Source organism: Cupressus sempervirens, chromosome 5, assembly GCF_028749045.1.
Source record: "Cupressus sempervirens isolate cs-2001-9-10 chromosome 5, ASM2874904v1, whole genome shotgun sequence".
NCBI lineage: Eukaryota > Viridiplantae > Streptophyta > Pinopsida > Cupressales > Cupressaceae > Cupressus > Cupressus sempervirens.
This window is the reverse complement of record NC_143122.1, coordinates 635,143,862-635,168,991: the sequence shown is the minus strand read 5'-3', so window position 1 is coordinate 635,168,991 and position 25,130 is coordinate 635,143,862. Positions and strand designations below refer to the sequence as shown.

General features: G+C 35.8%; 1 protein-coding gene across 1 annotated transcript; it reads right to left on the bottom strand.

Annotated features, from left to right (window-relative positions):
* Nucleotides 1-581: 581 nt before the first annotated feature.
* LOC149557499 (large ribosomal subunit protein eL37z) lies at nt 582-23,371 on the bottom strand. The gene is made up of 4 exons (XM_089832153.1): nt 23,266-23,371; nt 23,052-23,187; nt 966-1,067; nt 582-875 (listed from the first exon to the last, which is right to left on the bottom strand). The coding sequence occupies exons 1-4, from the start codon at nt 23,266-23,268 to the stop codon at nt 829-831; spliced, it is 288 nt and encodes a 95-aa protein (XP_089688279.1). The 5' UTR covers nt 23,269-23,371; the 3' UTR covers nt 582-828.
* Between the last annotated feature and the right edge of the window lie 1,759 nt (nt 23,372-25,130).

The following is a 25,130-nucleotide window of genomic DNA, read 5'->3' as shown; positions in this document are numbered from 1 at the left end:
ATACGGGGACATAACGGCAATGGGAAACTCCAAACCGTTTTGTGCTTTGATGAAAAATAGCATACTTGTTATAGAGTACCTTCTACACAATATGCTCAAGAGTTTTAGGTTTGGGTCGAGATTTCAAAATGAGGAGCATAGTATTACAATGAAATCCATTTTTTAGGCATAGACCTAGTGATCTTAAATTTACAGCAAATCAGCAAACTGATGATGTTGATAAATAAAAACTTCAATAGACGTGAGGAAATCTCAGCTAACTTGGTCATATGAAATAAACATAGAGAAACATGCAGCTTATAAAACAGTTTCAGGTTAAGATCATTACCGTTAGCTTTCCTCAATGATACAGAATATGTTCATATGGGTACCAGAGTTCGAACTATTATAATGCAGAGATTGCTCACCTTTCAGGCATGATAATCATATATACACAAACATTTAAGTTCTCAACCAATACGCATTGACCATCAAGAAAATTATAAAAGAAGTCCTACAATATTGTCCAAAAATCTTCTTCAAAAGATGCAGATTTACTACCTGTTGCTAAGAGCTACAAAATTTGATGATCTAAAACTCAATAAAAATCTCAAATTCAAACACCATTAAAAATTATTACTGTGTACATGCAGTATATTTCAGAGCTTGAAACATATTTGTTTCAACTTTTCCCATTGAGTCTCTAATATCAGCCAAAAATTTGAAAAAGCATTTCCCTCCATAAAGCAAACTTTAAACTGGACTCTAGGCTTTCTACAATAACTAGAAAAGCCATCCACTACATAGCACACTAAAGTCTACATCCCAGCACTTCCATTCTGAACAAATTTAGAATGAAGCGGCAGCAGCCTTCTTCCTGGGGGTTGCTTGAGTTCCTGAATAACAAACAATATGAAATCACATAACTTGTTATACCATAACCATTTAATTAATAAACTATCAAAGTAAAACCATTAATGACTTACCCTCCCTAAAATTATTCTTGAATCGTCGGGGCATGTGGCGAAGATATCTCATTCGTCCAGTCCCTGTAGTCTTTCTTCGAATAGCTTTCACACTCCAGTTATCTAAACCAATTGCAAAACACAAATTAAAAATTGTTTGTACAAACCTAATTTAGGTGTTCCACAAATAATGTGCAAAAATAATGTGCAAAATAGACTAACTTGCAAACAATGTTCAATGTTTGAACAAAAGATAAAGCCAACTCTAGCGCAGTGATATCAATTGAATTTATATTTAAGAGCTTCATACAAAAATCAACAGCAGGCACGCCTAAAATAGACTAAAGCTAAAACTAGTTCAGTCAAACCAATTTAGTAATTAGCATGAATTTAATTTATTGAACTCATGTTGATAGAATGGACAACTCAGTATTATCCAAAAAAAAAAACTTGGTTAACATTGGGTCCTTGTGCACTCCTTGGTGGAGGTCACAAATTGTTAAGGTAAAGTGAAACAGAACATATTATGAGGTAAATGAAAAATTAATCAAATTGTGATGTCTAAATAAGGAGATCTCATACACCAAACTGGAGTCTCACGTACTGTCAACAATTTACTCTATACAATTTGAGACAGCCTAACGGTAAAGATTGTCCTCCTTAGCATTGAACATTTTATTCTTTATACAGCTTGAGTTGGCCTGACGGTGAAAGCCTGTTTACAGGGATCATAAATCAAAACAATCTCCAAGGGGGATTCTCTTGCACCAATTTGGGCTTCTTGACAGTGACCTAAGAAGCTACCTTCTAACTTTATTAAACCACCAAGGATTGTAAGAAATCATGGCAGAAACAATATATTAAGGCCAGATTAGCCACAAGTGCCCTTACCTATCTTAAAAAACAAACCTGATATTTCTAAAGTAATCTCTGACTATTCAGTCAATCAACTCTAGTTTACAAGGTGTTATCACGTTTGTAGGACTATTACAAATCAAACCTATCAACAAAACCATTATAACATACCAAAAAAATTGCATGTCCCCACAATTCTAGCTTTTGACACGCATAGCATAAAGCTATATTGGAGGGAATGGTGAGGGCAGCCAGGAATGAAACCACCACCTGGAGGATGTGGCTATTAATGTTTGAGTTTTCAGACAAATCCCAAGTTACACATTTTTCATGGCTCAAATTTTATAAAAAATTGCATGTTCCCACAATTCTAGCTTTTGACAAGCATGGCATAAAACAAGAACCAGTAAATGAGATAATCATAAAGTTATATTGGAGAGAATGGTGAGGGCAGCCAGGAATGAAGCCACCACCCGGAGGATGTAGCTATTAATGTTTGAGTTTTCAGACAAATCCCAAGTTACACATTTTTCATGGCTCAGATTTAAAAATCATGAAACTTGAAACAGATAGTAAGCAACGGTGTGCAGTTAATCTAACTGTTTAGTGCAGTTACCTCTTCATTGCAAGTAGCTCTATGCATCTCAAATTCAAAACCCTTTCTAGAGTATTTGCATGGCTAAATAGGACTCTTCTCCTGTTATGCCCACTAAAAATTGCGAACTCCTAATTCCCAATTACTTAAATTATAACATATAAATGATTCCAATCAAAGGGTCAAAGCCTGTCCTTAGAGGAACAAGTTTGTGATTATCCATGGGACACATCATCTAGTAACAGCAAAAATCTTCCAAGACAACAATAAAAGTGTCCTAGGTAATATATTTTGTGATGGCAAGAGGACATTTTTATATTAATCAGGAGCGACACAATAGACATATTAGACTTCAAAACATCTTTAAACATTCTGAATAGCAGAAATTTGAAATCTAAAAAACAACATCAATGATACTAAATGTTGGACAATGCATACTGAACATTGACCATTGAAAACTGGCAAGACCAAAGGTAACTGAAACCATGGAATATGATAATTAAATTGTATATGTAAATAGATTGTGATTTTACAAATGATCATACCAATAAAAGATATTTCAAAACCCAAAATATTCAACTTACCCAAAAGAATTTGAAAGGTTAAAATGGCGTATAGTAGGATATTCTCATGTCGACAGCAATAAGGGAGCAGTGCCCCAATTTCTTTAGGATCTCTAACCCTCTGCCTGTCACACTGTCGAATATTTTTACTCCCTCTCTTCTAGTTGATTGAAGATTCCCTTGCATACCATTTGTATTTTCTCCGCACTATGTTGACATCATCCATTCTAATTATTCACACTTATCTGGATATATGTCATGGTCACTCTCGTCAACTACCAATCATAAAAGAGGATATATGTCACGGTCACTCTCGTCAACTACCAATCATAAAAGAGGATGGCACTTGGTCTCTGTGGCTTATCTCCTCGAAGCCTCTATTGTGTATTGTGATAACTATTTAATCTCTTTCATTGTAGTGGTCCCTATAATTCAATAATAATATAATCCTGGTACATCCATTTTTATGGTTAAGTGAGAAATACACTTATAGCAAATAATTTGCATGGTTTTAACAATAATGAAAGTTGACATAGGAAGGACATGATGAAGTGCCCTAATTATCCCCAGCCCTAGGACCCAAGAACAGAAACTCTATCCCCCATGGTCTTGTGATCTTGATTCTTAACCATAAGCATGAAATGTCCTACCTAGCAGAGCCCGTACATTATTCCCCTTCATCACACCATCTTTCTTTCCTCTTGTGATTCAGGATCCCTTTTGTAGTTAATAACTAACCCACGTAGGCTTAGAGGAAAGATAACAAAAGGGTGCCCTTAACTCGACTCTAGCCCAAAGAGCAGAGACTTTGTGCCCCTTGGCCTCATGCAGTCCTTAAACAATCTCACAAGGTGGTAGGTGATGCACCTGGTGAGGCCTCGTCAATTTTTCCCTCCTTGAACTTCTCTTATTATTAATGAATGCAGATATAATGTATATATGCCTGATTATTATTACATATATGTATTTATTATTACTATATTACTTAAAATATTTATATTTATAAGGCTATCCGCAATAGCATGTATGCATAGCATCCTATGACGTGGCATCTGATCCAGAAACATTGCAGCCTTGCTACTATATTATACTTCCAGCATAATATTTGATTTATTTAGATTATCTTATTCTTTCTTATTTCTTACTTGTGGAGAGTAAAAATGATATTCTATATTCCTTATTCTTTTATGATCTTCCCAGAAGGATGCCTTTCTCATCCATATGATTAGAATATAATTCCTTTTTATCCCCAATCCATATCAATGATCCTAGATGGAATGAGTTTGATCTCCATCCTATACATTTCTAGATGAAAAGATGGCACCTCTTGATCGTTGAAGAGACATATCTCTAACAAGCCCAGCCTCTTCATAACAGATCAATTATCTTAACTCCATCATGCCCCTTTCTCTAATTAAATAATTATGCAGATTGGTTGCAACTTGAGACTATCCTTAACGTTGATGTGTAAGCTAGGATACCTTGTAGGGCTGACCTAGTACACCTAATGGCTAATTGGCATCTCAACCTTAAACATTTTGCTAATGAACTTTGTCATATCAATCTTTATTTCGGTATGGCCCTTTTAGGCAATTCATGTAGCTTGCAATTATGTAATTGGGCAAGACCTATTATATTGGGCAAGACATATATGAATGTAACTTGTAATTATTAGGTCTGATCCTATTACTGGAGATATATTAAGAAGCATTGATTCATATATATGCAAGTTAATTCTTGCATAAATAGAAAATGAATTCAGTGATGTACAGAATATATAGTGTGCTTGGGGGTAATAATAAGAACTTGTCATCTATGGTTGGGAAGGCAACAGGTCTGATGGTTTGCCTGTGGTTAACAAGCACCACCATAAAATTAACATGGTATCAGAGAGGGTCTAGTAAAGATCCTCAATCAGAATAGGAAAATTGGATTTTAAGAGAGGCAAGAAATGAGGGAATCTTACAAGAATGTGTAGCTGAAGAACCTTGGAGGATGCCCTGGCGGTTCAAATTTGTCACTTCCCTGCACTATAATTTTGTGATGGCAAAAGATCTTTGGTAGATTGTTATACAATTTGGGCAATAAAGGGATAACTACCTTATGATTGAATATTGATCATGAATTTTAAGTAGTTAATATTAATTCATGTTGTAAACTTATAACACTAGGAATAAAGTATGCTCCTCGCATTAATCTGTATATTTCTCTTTATCAATAGTTTGATTCTATGACTCTTGCTCATCTCTCAAAATAAGCTTCAAAGACGAATTGAGAAGCAACAAGGTGATGATATTAATACATGCAAAGTCATGCAGGCTATAGAAATGAACATGGGGATGCTGCTTGCAGCCATGGGACTGAATTGGTGGCACATAACTTCATTAAAGAGAATTAACCAATACAGATTGTTATTGTGATTAGTTTCTTCAACGAGGAAGAAATTGTTGGCAGTGGGTCAGCATTCCTCTTCGGATTTGTCACATGGTTTGACAGTCTCGTGTGTCTTCTATAAATCTAGTGGTTTCTCGGGGCATAAGTCTAGTGGTTTTATCAGGGCATTAGTAGGTCAATCTTTGGGTGCAATGACAACCCTAGTAGTTAACAATTGGTATTAGAGCTTGGTGACAAGTTTGAATCCTTGCAGGTCATGGCGAGTAACATTGAGAAAGGGATTGTTAGCAGTGGGCCAATGTCCCCCACTAGATTCATGACATGGTTTAACAACCTCTCATGTCTTCTATAAGTTTAGGATCTTTTTCTTGGTACAGAGGCAACCCTACCGATTATCAGAAATGGCATTCAATGAAAGATTCAGCTGCAGAAATCAGATTCAAAGGGAGCTTGTGTGGCAGATATAGAATGCCAAGTCCTTTGCAGAGGATCAGCAACAACAATCTTGCGTAGCAATGTGACTGCAAAAGCTCAATGTTGGACAAACATTGGAGCTAATTTCCTGGCATTGTGTTAATCGAAGATATGAGAATGCTACCCCTCTTAAGAGAGAGTCAGGTGAGAGGGAGTCTCGGCTTTCAAATGATTTTTTATGTGTTGATAATGAGTTCTTTGTGAGGGATAAGTTTGAGATGCAATCCCTTGTTAATGAGCTACCCCTCTTAAGAGGGAGTCAGGTAAGAGGGAGTCTTGGCTTACAAATGATTTTTTATATGTTGATAATGAGTTCTTTGTGAGGGAGAATTTTGAGATGCAATCCCTTGTTAATGAGTACATCTTTGTGAGGGAGAAGATCGAGGTGCAATACCTTGTTAATGAGTTCTTCTCTGAGAGGGAGAAGTTCGAGGTGCAATCCATTGTTAATGAATTCTTCTCTAAGAGAGAGAAGTTTGAGGTGCAATCCCTTTATAAAGCATTCTACTTTGTGAAAGAATCTGAGGGGAAAGCCCTCATTCCACCATCTGCGAGTAGGTATGGAGGATCCACTCTCTACGAGACGTGGTGGAGATTCATTCTTCATTGGGAGAAGTTTGAGGATAAAGACCTCATTGCACCCTCTGCGAGTTAGCAATGGTGGATCCACCCTCCCTGAGTAGGCATGGTGGAGATACATCCTTCTCAAGGAGAAGTCTAAGGTAAAAGACATCATTCCACCCTCTATGAAAAGGTATGGTTGATCCACTCTCTACAACTAGGCGTGGTAGAGATGCATTCTTCTCTTGGAGAAGTCTGAGGTGAAGCCCTCATTTCACCCTTTGCAAATAAGTATGGTGGATCCATCCTCTGCAAGTAGGAATCGCAGAGCCACCCTCTGAGAGTATGCAGAGGGTATGTCATGGCAGAAATAACATGATGTAGCACTTTTGCTTGTTCACCCTTTGGGAGTAACCATAGTGAATGTCATCACATTTTTGTGATGAGCACTTATGTTTCCATTCGTAAAAGTAGCCATGATGGATCGACCCTTTAGGAGTAGCCATGGTGATTATGTTCACTTGTATTTTCATTGTAGCAGCCATGATGATTATCACTATCTAACTCAAATGTTGAGAAGGAATCTTCCCCAGCTAAGGAGTGTTGATCTGTAGCTAGATCAGATCCCTTCTAGGACCGACCTAGTACACCTAATGGCTAATTGGCCTATCGGCTCTAGCCATGTTGCTAATGAACTGTCATGTCCCCTTTTCACATAATTAAAAATAATAATTTTTGCTAAGGCAGGCAAGCCCAAAAAGGTGAAGTTTCGACAAAAGGGGCTAATCTTTGGAAACCAATGGACTAATAAATGAAAATTATCATTAAAATATGTTTTATTAACCCCTCTTGGACGTGAGTTAGGGTTATGCCCTCTTTTAAGGGATTTAGAAGCATTTTGGGCTCATTCCAAAACTTGATTTTTGCTCATTGCTTTGTTGTTCTTCAGAGGCTGCCAAACCTGTGGAGAAGGAGACCCAAGGGCAGGAGTTTGCAGGTTTCCAAGAAGGCTAAGGACGGGAGTTTAAAGTCATTCCATGTGCAAGCTCATGCAGAGTTTGCCCTTGTGCTGAACAATGCAAATTCGTGAGTTTTCGGGTGTGTTTTTGTAAGAGTTTGGTGTTTCCGGTTGAATATTTCATAACAATTTGAGTTGCTGCTATATTTCAAACTTTTAGATGTTAAACAGAGCTGAATATATGTATTGGGTCGTGGTTAAACTTCTGTGATAGATTATTAGTGTTTTGTGGTGTTTCCGAACTATTTTGTGTTATTTTCGAGAGCCCGATGAGCATTGTTTTTATCCTCCGTTTGGGAGCTATTGTGTAAATGTTATATAAATCTGGAAATGTCATTTTGTAGGCTGTTATGCTACTGAAATTTCTGTAAAAATGTCCACTTTCAGATTTATTAATAATATGTGAAGCTGTGAAGTTTTTGCCACTATTTCGGGCATACCCGATTTGGGTTTATTGAGAAATTGGTGGATCTTTGAAATATTAATTGTTTGATTTTAAAAATCTGATTAAAAGCTTGAAATATCATATAAAATCAGAGAAAGGGACATTTCAGTGGTATCAGAGCTATGATCTTGCCAGCTTGAGGGTTTGTAGAAGTTTGCATGCAACTAAGTGAAAAAGAAAAGAGATATTTGCAGCGAGAAAAGAATAAAGAAATTTTGATCAAACCTCCAGTTGAAAGTAAAAATACAAAATCCAAGGAAGGAAAAATTATGGCTGATCCAGATGAGATGGCAAAGAAATATTTCCAAGACATCCAAAATACTCTGAAGCAAACAGTGGATAGTTTGGCAGAAACTAGAGAGGCTTTGCGAATATTGACAGAAAAATTGCAAGGAGTTGCATTTATTAATGAGAAAGGGAGCACTTCAGAGGAGCCAAGAAATCTGAATCTCACACCCTCTAAATCAACAAAAACTATTTTTCTGCCTACAGATGAGCCACCAGTGCCAAATCCAACCCTTAATTCCGTGGAAGAGGTTACAGGTAACTTGATTGCATTAAGAGCTACTTACAATGGCTTAGATGATGACTTTCGCAATTCGGTTCCTTTTAGAGAATATGTGGATATGATGAACACTTTGATGCCCAAGAAAGAGTACAGAAGGGAGCATGACATAAGTGGAAGAGAGCTCAAAAATAAAATAAGCAAGTTTACAGCACCTACTTTTGATGGAACACATAAAATTTCAGCTAGAGCATGGCTACAAAAATTACAGACCTTCTTCACACTTAAACCCATGAAGGAGAGTGATGTTGTTCAATTTGCAAGTCTACACTTGGAAGATGCAGCCTATGATTGGTGGTATCATGGAATGACTACTCAAGGTCATGATCAAGTAACCACATTTGATGATTTCAGTCAAAGAGTGATAGATAGATTTGACTTCAAGGATGATGAAGAGTATTTTAAAGAATTGTCAAAGTTGAAGCAAACCAAATCAGTTAATGAGTATATAGAAGAATTTCAAAAAGTGGCTGTTATGGTACTTGATATGAGTGAAAAGAGGATTGTTTATCTTTTTCTTGATGGTTTGGAAGATTCTGTTAAGGGTTTGGTTAAGGCTTTCTCACCCTCAACCTTACAGGCAGCTATCAAAAGAAGCTTGCAACTTGAAACTTGCGTGCCTTGAGACCAGTCACAAATCAAAAACCCCCAAATCTTTGGCAACATAAGGGGAATTTTCAGAAAAAGACTTCCAACACTACCACCAAAAGATGTGATAAATGTGGCAAAAAAGAAGGTAGATGAAGAGACTAGGAGTGAATTACGAAGGAAAAAGCTTTATTTCATTTGTAGAGAACCATGGGCTCCAGGAAACAAATGTTTGGGGAAAGGTCAAGTGCACTATATTGAAGTAGCTTCAGAATCTGATTCAGATGAGCATAAGGAATTTCATGACACTGAGGAGGAGGAAGAAGAAGAGAAAGAAAAAGAAATCAGCAAGGATGGCACTTTAGCAGCATTATCAGGAGTCCCAAGATACCATCCCTTTTGAATTCAAGGGGTACTAGCAGGGCAAAGGTTGACAATTCTTCTCGATAGTGGGGCAACTCACAATTTTATTGATGAGGGATTTGTCATGAAAAGAGGGCTTAAAGCAGAAGATTTTGAGGGATTCAATGTTACTGTAGCTAATAGATTCACTATGCCTTGCACACAGGTGGTGAAACAACTCAAGATGACCTTAGGAGATTATGAGTTATGTGATAACTTCTATGTTGTTGGCATTGGGGAGACAAATCTTGTATTGGGTGTAGAATGATTGCACTCTATTGGAGGCTATTACATGAACCATCAGACTATGGAGTTTAAATTTCATTCCAATGGGAAAGAAGTCTCATTGAGAGGCTTATCAAATGGAGCACCTAAGGCGGTCTCTACAAAGAGGATGGAGAGGACTTTTCGAAAAGGACAAGTAGCATGGGCAGCAGAAGTCATAATCCATCCAACAAGCTCTCCAAAGAATCAAGGTAATTTTCATTTTGAAATTCAAAATATTCTTGATAAGCATAGTATAGTTTTCAATGACTTGCCTCCAGGATTACCACCAGATAGAGGTTTTGAGCATGTTATAGAGTTAGAACAGGGTGCCAAACCAGTTATAACAACCCCATACCGCCATCCAAGACGTTATAAGGAAGAAATTGAGAAAACTATTAAGGAACTCTTGGACATGGGATTCATAAGGCCTAACTCTAGTCCATTTGCATCACCTGTGGTACTTGTCAAGAAAAAGGATGGTACAATGAGAATGTGTATAGACTACAGAGCTCTAAACAAGAAGACCATAAAAAATAGGTATCCCATACCACGCATAGATGAACTCATTGATGAGTTACATGGTGCTATATACTTCTCAAAAATTGACTTAAGATCAAGGTACCATCAAATCCGAATGAGGAGTGAAGATGTGGAAAAAACTACTTTCAGATGTCACTATGGGCACTTTGAATTTCTTGTTATGCCATTTGGCCTCACTAATGCACCTGCAACATTCCAATCTTGTATGAATAAGGTATTTAGCCAGCATCTTCGAAAATTTGTTTTGATATTTTTTGATGATATCTTGATTTACAGTAAAACATGGAAAGAGCATCTAAAGCACATAGACACTGTTTTGGGAATCTTGAAGCAGCAATCCTTCTATGCTAAGCTATCTAAATGTGAGTTTGGTTTGACACAGATCCTATATTTGGGACATATAAGTTCTAAAGGAGTACAGGTTGATCAACAAAAAATCCAGACAATTTTGGATTGGCCTCCACCCATTAATCTTACACAGTTGAGAGGGTTCTTCGAGTTGTGTAGCTACTATAGGAGATTTGCCAAAGGATTTTCTCAGCTTGCTGCCCCCTTCACTGATTTGACAACGAAAGGAGCTTTTGTTTGGACAGAAGAGGCACAAAAAACATTTGATAAGCTTAAGGAGGTAATGAGTTCATGCCCTGTGCTTGCAATTCCAAATTTCTCTTTACCTTTGGTTGTTGAATGTGATGCTTCTGGAGAAGGTATAGGGGCTGTCCTAAACTCAAAGGGGACATCCAATAGCATTTGAGAGTAGAAAACTAAATCAATCAGAGAAAGGTTACTCCATGTATAATAAAGAAATGTTGGCACTCATGCATGCACTTCATAAGTTTAGACAATATTTGGTATGTGGGAGATTCATTGTAAAGATAGACCATAATAGCCTCAGGTTCTTCTTGAACCAAAAGGATTTGAATAATCGTCAACAAAAATGGGTAAGCAAATTGCAAGCTTATGATTTTGATATTGAATACATGAAAGGAAAGAATAGTGTGGTTGTTGATGCTCTCTCAAGAAAGCCCACTCTGTGTTCCTTAACATCTATCTCTGCTGATTGGAAAGTCTCCATAATTTTAGAGTATGCTAAAGATTCCTTTGCCACCAAGATTTTGAATAAGTTAGTGGATGATAACAGGTACAAGGTTGTTGATGAATTGATTTATTACAAGAACAGGATCTTCTTATTGCCAGGATCAAAAACTAAGGAGAGGATATTGAGGGCCTTTCATGACACACCTTTGGCTGGTCATCAAGGATACTTCAAGACATACAGGCAAATTCGAGAGCAGTTTTCATGGAAGGGTATGAAGGAGGATGTCCTTAAACACATTAAGGAATGTATAGTATGCCAACAAAGCAAGAGTGAGCAAAATTTTCCTACAGGGTTGTTGCAGCCACTTCTTATTCTTGAAAAAAAAATGGTAAAGTATTTCCATGAACTTCATCACTGGGTTGCCCAAGGTTCAAGGTAAGGATTGCATATATGTGGTGGTAGATAGACTAACTAAGCAAGCACATTTCTTTCCTATCACATCTGATTTCAAGGCATCACAAGTGGCCGAATTGTTCTTCAAGGAAATTTCTAGATTACATGGCTTGCCTAGAAACATTGTCAGTGACCGGGACAGTAGATTCCTCAGCTATTTTTGGAAGGAGCTCTTTCATTTGGTAGGAACTGAACTCACTCCCAGCACTAGCTATCACCCTCGAACAGATGGACAAACAGAGATAGTTAATAAATGGATAAAGGCATATTTGAGGAACTATGTTTCAAATCAACAACATGCTTGGATGAAATGGTTACACCTAGGGGAGTATTGTTATAATACATCTCATCACATGTCTATTGATATGTCTCCTTTTTATGCTCTTTATGATTATGATGCCTTTTCCTTTGTTGATCTAGTACTTTCAGATAGCAGAGTACTTGCAACATGTGATTTCGTCAAGCAAAGCCAAGACACAATAAGGTCCCTCAAGGATAATCTACAACATGCACAGAACCAACAGAAGTTGTATGTTGATAGGAAAAGGACCGAAAGATCTTTTGAGGTGGGAGATTTGGTATTTGTTAGGTTGCAGCCATATAAGCAAAGCACCTTGAAGAGGAGTGGGGCAGAGAAACTCAAGCCAAGGTTCTATGGGCCTTATAAAATCACCAAGAAGGTAGGAGAGGTAGCTTATGAATTGGAGCTCCCACCAAACAACAAAATACATAATGTTTTCCATGTATCTTGCCTGAAGAAGGTTCTAGACCAGCAAACCATAGTATCTACAGAATTACAACCTCTTGATGATGAAGGGAAATTAGTTTTGATACCAAAAAAGATTTTGGATACAAGAGAGAAAAGATTGAGAAATAGGAGCATCATAAAGCATTTGGTCAAATGGAAAGGATTACCACTAAAGGATGCAACTTGAGAAGGAGCACATATTCTTAAGCATTCCAACCTTCATTGCTTGAGGACAAGCAATATTTGGGAGGGGAGGACTTGTCATGTCCCCTTTTCAAATAATTAAAAATAATAATTTTTGCTAAGGCAGCAAGCCCAAAAAAGTGAAGTTTCGGCAAAAGGGGCTAATCTTTGAAAACCAATGGACTAATAAATGAAAAATTATTATTATTTTATTAACCCCTCTTGGACGTGAGTTAGGGTTATGCCTTCTTTTAAGGGATTTGGAGGCATTTTGGGCTCATTCCAAAACTTGATTTTTTCTCATTGCTTTGTTGTTCTTCAAAGGCTGCCATTATTATTTTATTAACCCCTCTTGGACGTGAGTTAGGGTTATGCCCTCTTTTAAAGGATTTGGAGGCATTTTGGGCTCATTTCAGAACTTGATTTTTGCTCATTGCTTTGTTGTTCTTCAAAGGCTGCCAACCCTGTGGAAAAGGAGACCCAAGGACGGGAGTTTGCAGGTTTCCAAGAAGGCTACGGACGAGAGTTTAAAGCCATTCCATGTGCAAGCTCATGCAGAGTTTGCCCTTGTGCTAAACAGTGCAAATTTGTGGATTTTCGGGTGTGTTTTTGTAAGAGTTTGGTGTTTCCAGTTGAGTATTTCATAACAGTTTAAGTTGCTACTATATTTCAGACTTTTAGATGTTAAAATAGAGCTGAATAGATGTGTTGGGTCGTGGTTAAACTTCTATGATAGATTATTAGTGTTTTGTGGTGTTTCCGAGCTATTTTGTGTTATTTTCGGGAGCCCGATGAGCATTGTTTTTGTCCTCCATTTGGGAGCTGTTGTGTAAATGTTATACAGATCTGGAAATGTCATTTTGTAGGCTGTTATGCTGCTGAAATTTCTGTAAAAATGTCCACTTTCATATTTATTAATAATATATGAAGTTGTGAAGTTTTTGGCACTATTTCGGGCATACCCGATTTGGGGTTTATTGAGAAATTGGTGGATCTTTGAAATATTAGTTGTTTGATTTTAAAAATCTGATTAGAGGCTTGAAATATCATATAAAATCAAAGAAAGGGACATTTCATGAACTTTGTCATATCAACCCTATTCAAATCTAGCCATATATGGGCAATTCATATCACTAGCAATCATGTAATTAGGTGACCCCAAGACCTATATGAATGTAACTTGTAATTAATAGATTTGATCCTATTCTTGGCACCATAACTACAAGGTTGGCTAGACGTCTATTAAGAGGCATTGATTCATATATATGAAAGGCTACTCTTGCATCAATAGAAAATGAATTTTGTGATGTACAAGAAATGTAGCATGCTTGGGGATGATGATAAGAGCTTATCATCTAAGGTTAGGAAGGCAACCAATCTAACAATTTGCCTGTGGTTAACGACACTATCATAAAATTAACACTTGATCATACCTTTCCAAGGCATAACAAATCAGTCTATAATATAACTAATATTGAATAGTCTACATGTATAATTGTTACCTTCTATCTAAAAGAAGTTGTCACTATCATGTTCATTCATTATTAATTGTTGTTCATATTGTGTTTCTTTATAAACAAGTAAGCTTCTGACTTGTCAACATTATCTTTGCTTCCTAGATCTTGATCTTGTCTTGTGAAATCTTAATATTTACTAAGTTGTTGCTTAGTTATTATTGCTTTTATCTATGATTCACTAAACCTACAATTATACTAAATCATGCTTAATTATTATTAAGCCGAGAGGCTTTCTACAGTGGAAGCATTCATCAATATAAACTTTTTCCACTTTAAAAAAAAATTGACGTTCATTTAAGAGTTGTATATTTTATAATTCTTTTTAAATCCGTTCATTGCAAATGTAACTAATAATAAATGCAATCAAAATGTAACGGCAAAGATTAAAGAGTTTTGCATCTCTTGTGACTGGAAGGATACACTGATTAAAAAGAAACTATTTGCATTTATCACCTGTTACAATTGAAACGAACAATCGCGTGGATTAGTGTGTGATAATAATAACAATTAGATTTGTGTTGAATTACAATTCCGTTAAATTACAATGCTTCAAGAATATGAAACGCATAGAAATGGAGATGAAGAGGAAGATGACACAAATACTCATATTCCCATCCTCTCGATAGGTTCATATGATTCATATCTTGGATCTCTCTTTCTCTCGCCCCATTGTACTAAGCACGTCAAGAAGCAAGTACCTACATGGCCCCACCGCAATAGCCCAAATATCTATGGAGCATGCCGCCCCCCATGTATTATTTTTTAGCCCTTGGAGAAGAGCAAACAAGACAGATTTTGATGATTAATTCCTAGAATAGAATAAATCTCCAAATAGGGTCTGCAGTGTACAACCTACTATAGTGTGGTGTCGATAAATCTGCACTAAAATGCTCAAACTAGTGGTGGAACCGATTAGCAGCATTCGACAATGTTGCTCCAACGGTTGGACGATGGTTTCATGCACTATCACTGCTCTAATTTCATTTCAACAATTTATACCGATGGAGCTATGTTTAGCAATGATGGTGAACTAAGCGGGGTTGCTTTCGTATCCATAGCCAGTAGCCCGCTATCCAATCTATCAAATGAAGCTTACATACCCACAAACAAGGGTTTCGCAGTTGGGTCAACCAATTATAATGCTACCGATGTATTATATTGTTTAGTCCATTCAGCAATATCCAATATCCAGAGGGTGATTGTGAGGATCAAGGACCCATGCCTTTGATGGATGGAACACACTTGCCAAATACCAACTCTCTAGCCGTTTACGACCCTACACAAGCTCAGATCTGATGAACGATTCCATTAAAATACAGCTTGAATCTGGAGAGCCTTTCATCAACACCTATTCGCTGGAGCCTCTGTATGTCAACCATCTCTCAACTATTTTAGAGCACCTAATTCAGTCAGTAGGTCCCTTGTCTTCCTCTTGGTATGAGGAGGAGCCTTAATAACCCAAGGAAGTCGAGTGGTTAGAATGGTTGTATGGGTACAAAGATGGATCAATGGTGTATGTCTACTTCGACAGCCTGACAAGTTCGTTAGAGAGGCAAAATGAAACAACTGCCGGGGGATAAAAGGCAAGTGAGGATTTAGTTCATTTGGGTAATACTTTGTTTAGTTTTCAGAAGAGACATTTTGCATTGAATATTATTGGTAATTGGTTTTACTATAACCATCATGAATATTAAACAAATATTGTTTGCGGTTATTAGCCAATCATTCTATAGTGGAAGCATTCATCAATGTAAACAGTTAAGACTAAAAAAATTGACTTTCATTTAACTTTCTTATATTTATTGGTTTTAATATTCCTTGCAAATTAGTTGAGTATCGAACCAAATATAAAACTTTATTTTGTTATTAATGTGGCACGAGACAACAAATGTAACTATGACTGATTTGTGGCATCGGAGAACAAATGTAACTGAGAAGTGATTTGATGTACAATTACACTCATGCAAAGGAGTCACATACTCACTCTTTAAATCATTTTAATACCCACGCTTTGGATCTTAGAATTTTCTTCTTTTTTTTAAATTATAAAGTTTAAAATTTTAGTAACTAATTTTAAACCTTAATAGGAACACTGGCAAAATATTAAAGAAACAAAATATTTAAATCCTCACCATAACCCCAAATTTTAAACCCTTATCCCAAATGTTAAACCTTAAATCCTAAATCTCTAGAAAAACTATAGTCCTAAATGCTAAAACCACCCTCGCACCTAAATATGAAATGTATATCTTATATGATAAGCATTAAATCCTACTTGAAACCATAGACCTAAATGAAAATAGAAAATGATGAAAGTAATATAAATAATAAACCCTAATCCTTACAATGAAATATAAATCCTAATTTATAAATGATAAAACCCTAATCCTAAATGTATATCTTAAACAACACTATATTTATTATAATGTTGTTTTTTATAAACCATGCATATCTGAAACTATAAGTGAACCCTAATACTAATATTAACATCACCTTATTAGTATTTTAAAAAACATTGCATATCTTGATTATAAATTTTATATTTCTTGAAATTGGATATCTCTCGACTTATTTTATACAAAATTTTAATTAAAATGTTAGATATGCTAGTTTATTTTTATCAATATAGACTTTTATCAATAGTATTATACATATATTGGTCAATATATTAATAATATATTGACTAATATTTTTATTCATATCAATAATGCTCTTAGAGATTTTTCAAAATTTTATGATTTATAACTTATGATTATAAATCTTAATTCAAATAGGGGATATCATAGTCCGCCCTTCACAAATTTGCATGCCCTCGAGCAACATTTAAATTTGGATAATTAGGTTATTTCTTTAATAAAAGGATGGCTTGATCTTTGTAATTTCCTCCATTAATCACTTCCCTCGTGCTACTACAACTATTATTGCAACTAACTATCACAAGTTGTTAATTTGGTTGCTCAACAAGGCATCAGAATTTCCAATGTTTGTAATTTAAGAAAGCTATGACATGTTAATTTGGCTGCTTAACAAGGCATAGAGAATTCCAATGTTTGTAATTTACGAAAGTTCTCTCATTAATTATAATCATAATAAATCATTTTAGCGTGTAATCCTATGGATAAGATGAGAACTAGAAGCATGACAAACATCTATTGACCTCAAATGCAATAAATTCACATAATTTTTATAATCACTCTTAGTTATTCCCTTCTTCTAGATCAAAAAAAGGAACCAAAAACAAAGCATACACTTGAAAACACAAAGCATACACATGAATGTTGGAAGACGCTAAGCATACACAAAGTATGCATAGGACAAAGCATAAACAAGATCCTTCTTATTGTCTAGAATGCATTTATTGCTTCATCTTCACCTTCTATGTTGAAAGGAAGGTTGCTCTAAAAACACTTGTAATATCCCTTTCCTAGATGGATTCCCAAGGATATCTACTTCAATCGTAGCAAGGGTGTGCTTTTGAATATTAAGATGAGAACTAGCAACATGACACGCATCTGTGATCTCAAATGCATTAAATTGACATTATTTTGTTATTCACTCTTAGTTATTCCCTTGTTCTAGAACAAAAAAAAAGGAACCAAAAACAAAGCATACACATGAATGTATGAAGACACAAGGCATCCAAAAAGTATACACGTGAATATATCAGATGTAAAGCATAAACAAGATCCTTCTTATTGTCTAGAATGCATTTATTACTTCATCTTCAACCTAGAGGGATGAAAGGAACATTGCATTGATGTCAATTATAATATCCCTTCCCTAGGTTGGCCTTAATCTACCCTATTTTCACAAAATCCAACTGAGCATAATATAGTTAGAGATATAACCCTAGCCTAGGAATAAGATGAGATAAGCTTATCTTGGAACTTGCAAGCAAATTAGATAATAATATAACCATAATACATGTAAAACATCCATTTTTAGGGTTAGGCAAAAAATACACTTAGCACATAATTCTCATGTGCTTAAACTAATTATTCCCAACCTAGGCCCAACTGCAAAAACTCCATCCCATACCTAGCAGAGCCAATACACCAATCCGCTTCATCGTATCTTCCCTCCTCCTGTGAGGATTCCTTTCTTTGTCGTCTCAATAACTAACCCAAAGAGACTTGGAGGAAAGATTGCAATAGGGTGCCCTTAACTCGACCCCAAGCCCAAGAGTAAAATCTTTGTCTCCTTTGGCTTCATGCAGTCCTTAAAGAATCTTATGAGATGATGTACCTAGTGAGACCTCACTAGACCCCCCTCTTTGCACATTATTTCCACCCCTAACATTGTTGATTATTATAGGTGTATTATATCGTAAATTATATAGAAATAAATCTCAAATATTGATATATAGATATACTTTCTAGTGATCCGATGCTTTTGGATGTTGCCTAAATGCACCCAGGACGCATTTTGGGCATGTGGATGCTTGTGGAGGCATTGTGAAGGCTTGGAAAACGCTTCCTAAGCACATTCAAGAAGCATCCAAACACATTGGAGAACATATGTGGGCCCGGACACCTTTCCAATGCCCAACATGACTTAAATGTTGTCTTTTTGCATGATTACGAATGACTGAATCTAATTAGTGAATCTTCAGTCTTGACTCTTGATTGATCAACATTGAATCATAAACTAATTTTTTATTTTTGTAATTCAAATTGCATTGGAATCTTGAACTTGAGTAATTTACTAATTTGTTATTTCAATTTGTACATTTGTGTTTGTGAAGTTTGAAGTTGAACCATCAATAGTGAAGTATCATACTATGGAATGGTTTATTTTTGTATATTTATCTTCTTTTGTTATGCTGCTCGCTCAATATAAGTAGGTTTCTATAGCTGCTACTGTTCATTCTCTATATATCTTTATCCATATATTCAATCTTTCTCAAATCTGCATATGATCTCCTTGCAAACTACAGATTCTCTTCTTTCAGATCTGCATGTACCATAGTCATATGTTTGCCAATCTTTCACAACCTACTCCTTGAATCTGTCTAATATTATTTTTCCTGCTCTTCCTTATCCAACTTTCCTTACATATGTAATTGCACCAATTTCCCAACGAGGGGGACTAAATAAGGAAAATCAGCCTTAAATATGATCAGCCATCATGGGATTAACATATTAAAATATTCACTTGATTTGTATCAACTCTAACAGTAATCACTGTTCACTGTAAAGATAACTATATTATTGTTAAGTAATTCAGTTTCTGCTGTTAATATTTTCGTCGCTAGATTTTTTGGTTGCTGCAACTAGGGTTTCAGACAGGGGATGCAACATTCTTCATGGATGCTCTCTTTCTTCATCTCCTCAAATTCTCTATTGTGGATTAGGATAACTGTTTCATCTTTTTCTTGATGGATCCTCACATCTACTTAATTTGTTTCCTTCTCTTCTATGAACATGCATTCAAGAGTGAGACTCCTTCATTGACTAAACTATTTTTCCTCCACTCCCACGCATCACAGAATATATTAGTTGGACCCAAAGCCTCATCTCTTCAAAGTTTCTAAATTGTGGATTATATAACTATTTCATATCTCTCTTCATTATTCTTCATATCTACTTCCTTATCTTATCTAAACATGTGTAAAGCTATCTAGACTCTCTTTGTTGTCTATATTATTTTCCTCATCTGTTTTATGTATACATCCCCTTTTCCATTCTTTCTTGTCTTTTCTTATAACTCTTCTTCTATATATTATTTTTTCCTTCCTATTTATATTATCTATCTTACTAACAGTCTCATCTACCAATTATATTCTTTCTTCTCTATTACTTAGCTTTTTACATCATTTCTCACCTCCCTCTTCTTTTCCTACTGCCTCTACTTCTATGCATCCCTTTTCCCTCTTATACATTGCATCTCCTACATCACTAACAGTGTCATCTATCTCTTATGTTCTTTCAAGGGTTTAATGTGATGAGTCCTGATCTGTTATCCTCTCCTCTTATTCTACCTTGCTAATATATTATGTTTCAAAGGCACCATTTTTAAGCAACATTTGCCTACCACCCCAAATCCACTAATCTATGAGCTATATCTTCTAACTTTAGTTCATCACCTATCTCTACCTCTAGTGGCAGTAAGGGAGAGGACCATTTAGTACCTCCACACCCAACAGTTACATTTTCCCTCGGTATCCTCTTCTTTGAGGAAAGAACAGACAGGAAACAAGGCAGTGAACAATCTTCAGCAACATCTCTTCTTAAACGTGTCCTAGACTTCTGTGTGTGTGTGTGTGTGTGTGTGTCAACCTCAATTATTCCAAGCCTGACATTACCAAATAAATTTGAGATGTTTCAAAACCTGCCATTGCCGAATATAATGAAAAGTTTCAATTTGTTTTTTTTTCATTGAGAGAAAAAAACCTGCTGCACTGTCCAGATTTAGAGTAGTGAGAGAAATAATCTTTTAGCAATATCCGTATGACAAATGGTTCAAATATTTGTCCTTGAATAACCGAAACAGGGCGTGCAGTATTTTGAGTGTATGAGAATTGCAAGCAGAAATATGAGCTAGGTCGTCGTGAGATGGTACTGCAGAGATGGGAGTACTTGGAGATGCCATTTTTTATCATATAATTTATTCTTTTATAAAAGAATATGATGACCTTAAACTTCAACACTGCAAATCCTTTGGCAAAGGTGTGCCTAAAAACTACATAGGTGATGAAAAACAATCATGAGAAAAATGAAGTATCAAACAACCAACAATAAACCACATCTATTGGATAAAAGAAACAAATTGTTTATCTAGAACCAAAACATTCATCAAAAGCAACGAAAAATTAATAGGAATCAATCAAAAAGGTGTATAAGAAAATTAAAGGCAAGGGTCCAAACCAACAAGTTGAATCTTTCAACAGAACAAATCTTTTTGCTATTGTGTGTGAATTTACATATGAGAATATGAATACGGACATACACAAAAGAATAAAGAAAGAACTCTACAATCATGACCGAATTTTCAACTCTCAAGGATCAAGTAGAATTTACCCGTATAGCATATATCAAAATGCCTGCATAAAGGAATTAAGTACAGCATCAATAATATAGAAAGTATGAATATCTTTTGAGTTTTGCATCAAACCGCAAATGTTTGTGACATTGTTAGCTCACATTGGCTCCCACCATGCATCAGTTCATGTTTTCCTTTCCACATAGTATTTATTTTCCAGCTTTCGAATCCACTTAATTTTTAAGATTTACATTTTTTTTGTTTTACTTGCATGGAAGACCGCCCATTTGAATGGAAGATGCTGGGAGTCTTTGGGAGACTATGGTTGGAAGTCTCCTGCAACCAAAGACATCTCAGACAAGATCTCTGGTATGTTTCAGACTCTGAGCTCCCAGGCGTTGGAGGCATTCTCCTAACAACACAAAATACAAGAAGCCTGTTTCTTGAAATCAGAGTTCCATTATCATAGTATAATCTTCAATCTAACACAAGGATGTGTCCCCCCTGGACCACTACACTCTCGGGATGAAATGTCTTCAGACATAGGGCCAAGGACAAGGCATCTCCCCTGCTTTTTCACCTCCACTATGTCATCAGGGCAGCACAACAAGAATGTAAGGGACAAATGTCCCCACTTGGCCCCCTACAATCTTGGGATGAAACATCCTAGGATGGGGGACACAGACAACGTGTCTCCCAACCACTACCTTTTTGCCACCATTGCGTCATCGAGACAGCACAACATACTTTTAAGGGACATCTATGTGTCCTTCATTGGCAAACAACCATAAAAGTGAATTTAAAAACAATGTTCAAGTTGATGTTTTTAAACCCACTTTACCTTATAAGATCCAATGATGAGGAGTTCACCTGGAGGGGTGATTAGAGACCTCCCTTCACTATAATTTGACATTTGGTTCTTTTTTTTTTTGAGCTACTCATTGTAATCATCTTTATGATATTGTATATATAATACAAAACTTCCATTTGCCAATTCCACAATTTTATTTAGTAAGTTGGTATTCTAAATTCTAACTAATAATTCAATATTCGATGTTCTATTCTTCATTGTTCAATGTTCAAGTATTTAATATTCGGCATTTGAAATTTTGTGATTTTACTTTTTATACTGTTATACATCTTTTCAAATCTAGCATTTTGCATACTGTATATATAATATATAGACTGTAGAGCTTGAGGCCCTTTGTCCCCTATCCCAAAAACCCACACCGGCATCCCCTGGTCCTGAGAGCCCCTCTTACGCTGGTAGTCTTGAACAACATGCATTTGCTACCACTTTTATTACAATCATTGTTATAAGTTATATACGACCAAATTATGGGAGACGTGATAGAAGTTAGAAATCGGCTAGAAAAGTAACATGAATAAACGTGTGCTTGCTATCGTATGAGGAGATCTTTCATCGTATGAGGAGATATTAAATAGACTTAAATGAAAACTCGGAACCTCAAACTGAAAGCTAAGAATTTGCTTTTTCAATAAACGTCCTTCGGCTATATTTTACGCAAATACTCTTGCCTGTCGATGAAATTTTCATAATCTATCTTTGAAAGCATCCTTTGTTATTTTCTGCCTACCTAAGGCTATGCCCGTGTTATAGTCTAGAAATTCTCATACGAGATCCGAGTTGAACCTGCGGTGAGCTACTGTAGCCGTTCTTTTAATTCGCACCACACTGTGCTATGTGGATCTAAGCGGTGTTGGGACTTGCCTTGCTGGGCATTCTAGAATGATTTAACAAGAACATATTTCGGTGGAAGAAAGGAAAACCCAAAAGGAGGGCTTCTTCATGCAGAGGAAAATACCATATAAAAAAACTTAAAACTCAAGCATCAAAATACGTTTTTCTGTAGTGTATTTTGAGTATCTTCAATTAAAAAAACAAGAGATATGCATACATTTGCGGATGCGCGCAGCAGGGTATGCACAGGCAGAACATCGACTTTTCTGAATATGAAAACTGCGGCGGCCGCAGCGCACGCAAAGAGTGTGGGTTTTGTTCCTCCTCTTTCCAAAGCTTCCTGTTCCCTTTCCCTGCAATCGATCACACTGATCATCAATATACAGCTACAGGAAGAAGATGAAAGGGGAAATACGAATTCATAAACCCACCATTGCTCCTGCTCCTGCTCCTTCCGCTTCTTTGCGCCTCCGCCCTTATCCGCGCAGAAGCCCAAAACCCTAATGTTTCGTTTCTTTAGGTAGCCTCCGTCCTCGTGGTTTTTTTTCGTTTTTATGCTATATATTTGTTTTATATGAATAAATAAACAAATTTGTAACGATAATTTGAAGAAGAATTAAAATTAAGTTATGGGAAAGGGAAAAGTATTTTGATAAAGTTGTAATAACGATAATTTGAAGAAGAATTAAAATTAAGTTATGGGAAAGGGAAAAGTGTTCTTTCAAGTTTTTAATTCATTTTTAAAATAAAATAAGAATATATATATATAATTGTAAACAAATAAGGCTTTTATCGATCAGAAAAAGGTTATCAAAAATATTAATTTAGGAGTTTATATCTGCAATCTATTATTATGTTATAAGATCTATGATGTTCTAAAATTTGGATTTACTAATTTGAATGTGTATAATAATTTTGTTTGAAATGTTTGAAAAACTTTTTAACTAGAAAGAATACATACAAGTAAATGAATGTTATAAAATTTAGAACTCCGCAATTGAATATAATAAAATTTTGTTTTCATATCTATAGTCACTTTTCTACTTTTATCACAGTACACTCAACCTTTTGTTCATCATTATAAGTTTCTTGATTAACAAGAAATATAAATATATATTTATTGGAAATGATTTTTTGTATAATTTCTCCTAGTTTAGCATCATCTTGTTCTTCACGCTTCAATGTGTTTAACTTGTTTATCATTACACCCATAATCTCTTCTCGTGTTTTTCTAAAAATAGTAACCCAAGTGAAAGTTGTAAGGTCTTGCACTTTATATTTGGAAATGACTTTTTGTATAATTTCTCCTAGTTTAACATCATCTTGTTCTTCGCGCTTCAATGTGTTTAACTTCTTTATCATTACACCCATAATCTCTTCTCATGTTTTTTTCAAAAATAGTAACCTAAGTGAAAGTTGTAAGGTCTTGCACCTTATATTGAAGTAACCCATAATCACATTCAGGAAAGCTCTTATTGGAAGATTGTTCTTTGAAATCTAGATTAAAGGTTTTTTTTCCATTGAGTTAGCTCTGCATTCTAGGGTACAAATTTTGAGGAGGCCTTCCCACTAACTAAAGGCCCCTCGAAGCATTTATTGTGATCTAGTCTTAATAGGTTGTCTAGCTCTAATTAATGGGCTACCCTAATAAACACAATAGTTGCAATGACAAGACGAAGGAAGGAAAAGAAAATTCCAAAGCAAAGAGTTTTTTGTGACATGGTGGAGGGTAGAATTTGAGTCCTAGATGACACATGCTTCTACCAACAACCCCAATCAAACTCAGCCCGACCCTTGGGACTAGAAGAGGGAGGTAAGATTTCAAACACTAGGTCATTTTTTATCAAGTCGAATGCCCCAATGGTCGTAGTTATCAATTTTGAGAAGAAAAAACTTAGGAAATCTAGACTATTTTTTTGTTGCTCAAGATTTAAATGATATTCCCTCTAAGAAATATATGAATGATTGGACTCATAATGTTTGGAATAAAAGAGGTGGATTCAAATTCTTGTATTTTGGATTGATTCAAAAAGGCCTCTTCTTAGTTTTCTTTAGCAACCCTAATCACCAAAAGGAAGTGGTGGCCTAACAATACTAGAAAATTGGTTGGAGTGTATTTTATGCCCTGCCCTAGACACCAGATGCAACATTTGATGAAATTATTGCCCTTTCTTGCCCTAGATGATTAACTATGGGGAAAATCCCCCCTTTTCTATGGAATTTCATCCCACAAGCCTTGGTCACTGATGGCCATGTAATTAGAGTTGACCACATTGATAATCTCTTACCGCACATG

Excerpts from the sequence above, each read along its gene's own strand:
- LOC149557499 (XM_089832153.1), bottom strand. Across the intron at positions 1,068-23,051 it reads TGCTGCGCGCATCCGCAAAT|ATAACTGGAGTGTGAAAGCT; the intron begins GTATGCATATCT and ends CAATTGGTTTAG. Across the intron at positions 876-965 it reads CAAGAATAATTTTAGGGAGG|GAACTCAAGCAACCCCCAGG; the intron begins GTAAGTCATTAA and ends TTTGTTATTCAG.